Here is a 4,342-nt window from a genome sequence, read left to right on the forward strand (position 1 = left end):
GGCTGACCTCTTTGTTGAGCTTAGGTGAGGCTGCGACGTGTCGATATTCCGAGGCCGGGCATGACCCAGAAAAGTGTGTCCGGCCAGAGTGTTATCGAGCGCGTCGGGAATATGTTGTGCACCTTTGCAGGGAAGAACTTATCTTTTCGAATAGCCGTGTCCACGGTTACAGGACGACTTGGAGTTGTGCCCTGATCTTATACAACTACAATTGTTACTTAACTGGAATTGTTGCCCTGTGATTGCTTCCGCGTAGGGAGTCGAGGAAACATCTCTGGGCGTGGCCTCATATTATTATTGCTGCAACAATATGACTAATTTTTGTGCTACCTTGTTCTACTCTCGTCTATTGCTGCAAGACCCTGAAGATGCTAGTCCTCGATAGGACTAGGACTTCTCTCTCTATTCTCGCGTTGTTGCAGTCAGTCCACATATAAACCTCTTCTTTGATACTGATGCATACTTAGCTTAGTTCTGATGTAAGACTTGCGAGTACTTTGGATGAGTACTCACCGTTGCTTTGCTCTCCCTTATCCCCCTTGACCCGTTGCTATGACCAGATGATGGATCTCAGGAGATGGAGTATCCCACCGATGACTATTGCCATCCCGATGGTGACTTCTTCATGGAGGTCACTGAAGACCAGGAGTAGTTAGGAGGTTCCCACGCAGGAGGTCTTGCCTCGTTCGATCGTGTTTCTTTTGTGCTAGCCTTCTCTAAGGCACCCCTTGTTTATGTTTGTACTCAGATATTTGTTGCTTCCGCTGACTCGTGTGTTTATCGAGCTTTTGTATTCTAGCCCTCGAGGCACCTGGCTTGTAATATGAAGTTTGTATGTTTTATTTGTGTCTAGAGTTGTGTTGTGATATCTTCCCGTGAGTCCTTGAGTTTGATCGTACGCATTTGCGTGTATGATTAACGTATAATTAAATCGAGGGCGTCACAGTGGGGGTCGGTCCCAACAGGTGGTGCCGCGGTGGCGGATGCCCTTTCGCCGGGGCGGCCTCGATCTTGGGCGGCGGAGACAAAGACCCGACGCCGCCGTTAGAACCCGGACGCGCGGGTCCTGGTGTGACGTGCGGCGGCGGCGAGGGCAGGGAGAAGGTGTTCGGTGGCCGGAATCTATGGGGGCGACGTCGAGGGCGGTTGGAAGGGGAAAGGGGAGGGAAGCAACCCGCGCGTTCAAATGTCCCTCAAATTTTTTTACAGGCCGGTCACTTTTGCGGGATCTGCTTGCGAGCTTTTTCGGACCGAAACAGTAAAACGACGGTTATTATTCAGTTTTCACGGAAATGCGGGATCTGCTAGATATGCTGTTAAGGCCTAGCTTCGGTGTTTGTTTGAGAGTACTGCAATGCAAGCATAAGTACATAGGTGTCTGGCCCGTTCACCATTCGTACCACAGATCACAAGACCAAGAGATAGCAATGAAAGGTGGCACTAGCTTGCTGGCGGTTCTCCTCCTGGCAGCAGGATACCTGCTCCACGGCGGAAGCTCCAGCCCACCACCGGAGCCAGTCATCTGCACACGCGGCGGCGGCACGTCCAACTGCACCGTCACCAACACGTACGGATCCTTTCCGGACCGGACCATCTGCCGCGCGGCCAGCGTCGCCTACCCGCGCACCGAGCAGGAGCTCCTCGCCGCCGTGGCGTCCGCCGCGTCCGCCAAACGCAAGCTCAAGGCGGCCACCAGGCACTCGCACAGCCTCCCCAAGCTGGCGTGCCCGGGCGGCCGCGACGGCACCATCATCAGCACGGAGTGGCTGAACCGGACGATGCGCGTCGACGCCGCGGCGCGGCTCGTGACAGTGGAGAGCGGCATGGTCCTCCGGGACCTCATCGAGGCCGCCTGCGCGGCGGGGCTGTCGCTGCCGCACTCGCCCTACTGGCGGGGCCTCACCATCGGGGGCCTCCTGGCGACGGGCGCGCACGGCAGCTCGCTGTGGGGCAAGGGGAGCGCGGTGCACGAATACGTGGTCGCGATGAGGATCGTGACGCCGGCGCCGGCGAGCCAGGGGTTCGCCGTCGTGAGGGAGCTCGGCGCCGATCACCCGGACCTGGACGCGGCCAAGGTCTCCCTCGGGGTCCTCGGCGTCGTGTCCCAGGTCACCCTGGCAATGCAGCCGCTGTTCAAGCGTTCGGTGACGCTCGTGAAGCGCGGGGACGGCGACTTGCCGGCGCAGGTGACCGCGTGGGGCCGCCTCCACGAGTTCGGCGACATGACGTGGCTTCCGCAGGAGGGGCAGGTCCTGTACCGGCAGGACGATCGCGTCGACGTCTCGTCGCCGGGAGACGGGCTCAACGATCTGCTCTTCTTCCGGTCCACTCCCACGCGCGGGCTCGTCGCCGCCAGAGCCGCCGAGGAGCGGCTGCAGGAGAACGGCACCGACGCCGCCCGGTGCGCGGCGGTGCGTGCCGGCGTGGCGGCCGCCGAGCAGAAGGCATACGGGTTCACCAACGACGGCGCTTCCTTCACGGGGTACCCGGTGGTGGGGTACCAGCACCGCATGCAGACGTTCGGGTCGTGCATCGACAGCCCGGAGGACGGCCTACGCACCGCCTGCGCGTGGGACCCGCGCGTCCCAGGCCCCTTCTACTACAACTCGGGCTTCAGCGTCGCGCTCTCGAGGGCGCCGGCGTTCGCCGCCGACATGCAGCGGCTCCGGGACCTCGACCCGGCCGCGTTCTGCGCCGGCATGGATGGCAGGGTGGGCGTGCTCATCCGCTACGTCAGAGCGTCCTCGGCCTGCCTCGGCAAGGCGGAGGACTCGGTCGACTTCGACCTGGTGTACTACCGGAGCCGCGCCGCCGGCGACAAGCCGCGCGCGCACGCCGACGTGGTGGACGAGATAGAGCAGATGGCGCTGCGCAAGTACGGCGGCCTCCCGCACTGGGGCAAGAACCGCAACTCCGCCTTCGAGGGCGCCATCGCCAAGTACCCGAAGGCCGGCGAGTTCCTCGCTGTGAAGGAGAAGTACGACCCCGACGGGCTCTTCTCCAGCGAGTGGAGCGACCAGGTGCTCGGCATCAATGGCGGGAGCCCCAGCATCGTCGGGAAGCGCTGCGCCATCGAAGGGCTCTGCGTCTGCTCCGACGACTCGCACTGCGCGCCGGAGCAGGGGTACTTCTGCCGGCCAGGGAAGGTGTACACGGAGGCCAGAGTTTGCTCCTTTTTACGTGCACAGTGACCCCGTGATCAATTAGGGATGGTACGCCATGCAATAATCTACGGTTGGTATTGTCGAAAAAAATAATACGGATGAAACTCTTTGTTGGAATGGTACCTATCACACATGGTTGCAATAGCTTTTGGGGGATTATCTTCTTTGAAATGTTATATCTATTTTCTTTTGCAAAAATTGAAATGTTATATCTTGACAATTGTTTCCTCAGAACTCAGATCATTCTCCATCTGATTATTTGTACCAGCAACAAAGTTGTTTAAAGTGGTCTCCTACAAAAGGGGATGATCGAGGATTTCAGAGGCAATTATGCACATCGTAGAGCTCCATACAAGAGTTAATTGCACGATCACTGTTAAGACAGTACATGTAGTTTGATATCACTTTTCGTATTTTTTATATGTCAATATCATGATTGAGGCAGTCTGTTAAAATATAGTCTAAAATTTGTATAACAGTGTATCTAACTGTTGAAGCTGTGATAGGTTCTTCTAAAAAAACACCGTTATTTTTTATTTAATCATGCAAACATTCCTTTAGAAAAGGACCCCGTCGGAAAAAATTCAAAAACTAAACGCACGCGCGCCGGCTGGGATCCGAAACCGTGCCATGCAGCTCGCAGGGCGACGTTTCTGTCACTGCGCACATTTTACTTTGATGTGAAAATGCACGTATATGCCTTTTTTTTACTTTGGGCCACTTCATTTTTTAATAATATGAACTTTTTCATATTTTTTTATTTTCTTTCGATTGTGTGTATATATATATATATAGAATATACATTGTTTGTATATGTATGTGTATAATTTTTTCTATACAAAACAAAACGGTCTAAAGTAGAGAATGGTGTACGCGTGCATTTTTACATCAGAGGAAGCAGTGCTCAGCTGCAGGGACGTCGTCCTGCGAACTCCGTGGCACGGGTTTGAATCCCAGCCGAGACCCTCCCGAGATTTTTGTTTTTTTTGGCGGGGTCCTTTTGTACCGAACGAAGGATGTCTGCGTAATTAAATAAAAGACATTTTTTTCCAAAAGATTCATGTCATGTTAGCCCTGACAGGCGGGCTCCAACGATTAGATACGTCGTCAATAAATTGTTATAGTGTTTTAGACCATTTTATAAAAGAATGTCTTAAACATGATACTGACATGTAAAA

The 4,342-nt window shown here is 54.7% G+C and overlaps 1 protein-coding gene across 1 annotated transcript; it reads left to right on the forward strand.

The window, feature by feature from the left end:
• Positions 1–1,340: 1,340 nt before the first annotated feature.
• LOC123407372 (probable L-gulonolactone oxidase 4) lies at positions 1,341–3,362 on the forward strand. The gene has a single exon (XM_045100495.1). It carries the CDS (start codon positions 1,428–1,430, stop codon positions 3,189–3,191), a length of 1,764 nt encoding a protein of 587 aa, XP_044956430.1. The 5' UTR covers positions 1,341–1,427; the 3' UTR covers positions 3,192–3,362.
• The last annotated feature ends 980 nt before the right edge of the window (positions 3,363–4,342 follow it).

This window comes from Hordeum vulgare, chromosome 1H (assembly GCF_904849725.1).
Source record: "Hordeum vulgare subsp. vulgare chromosome 1H, MorexV3_pseudomolecules_assembly, whole genome shotgun sequence".
NCBI classification, from domain to species: Eukaryota; Viridiplantae; Streptophyta; class Magnoliopsida; order Poales; family Poaceae; genus Hordeum; species Hordeum vulgare.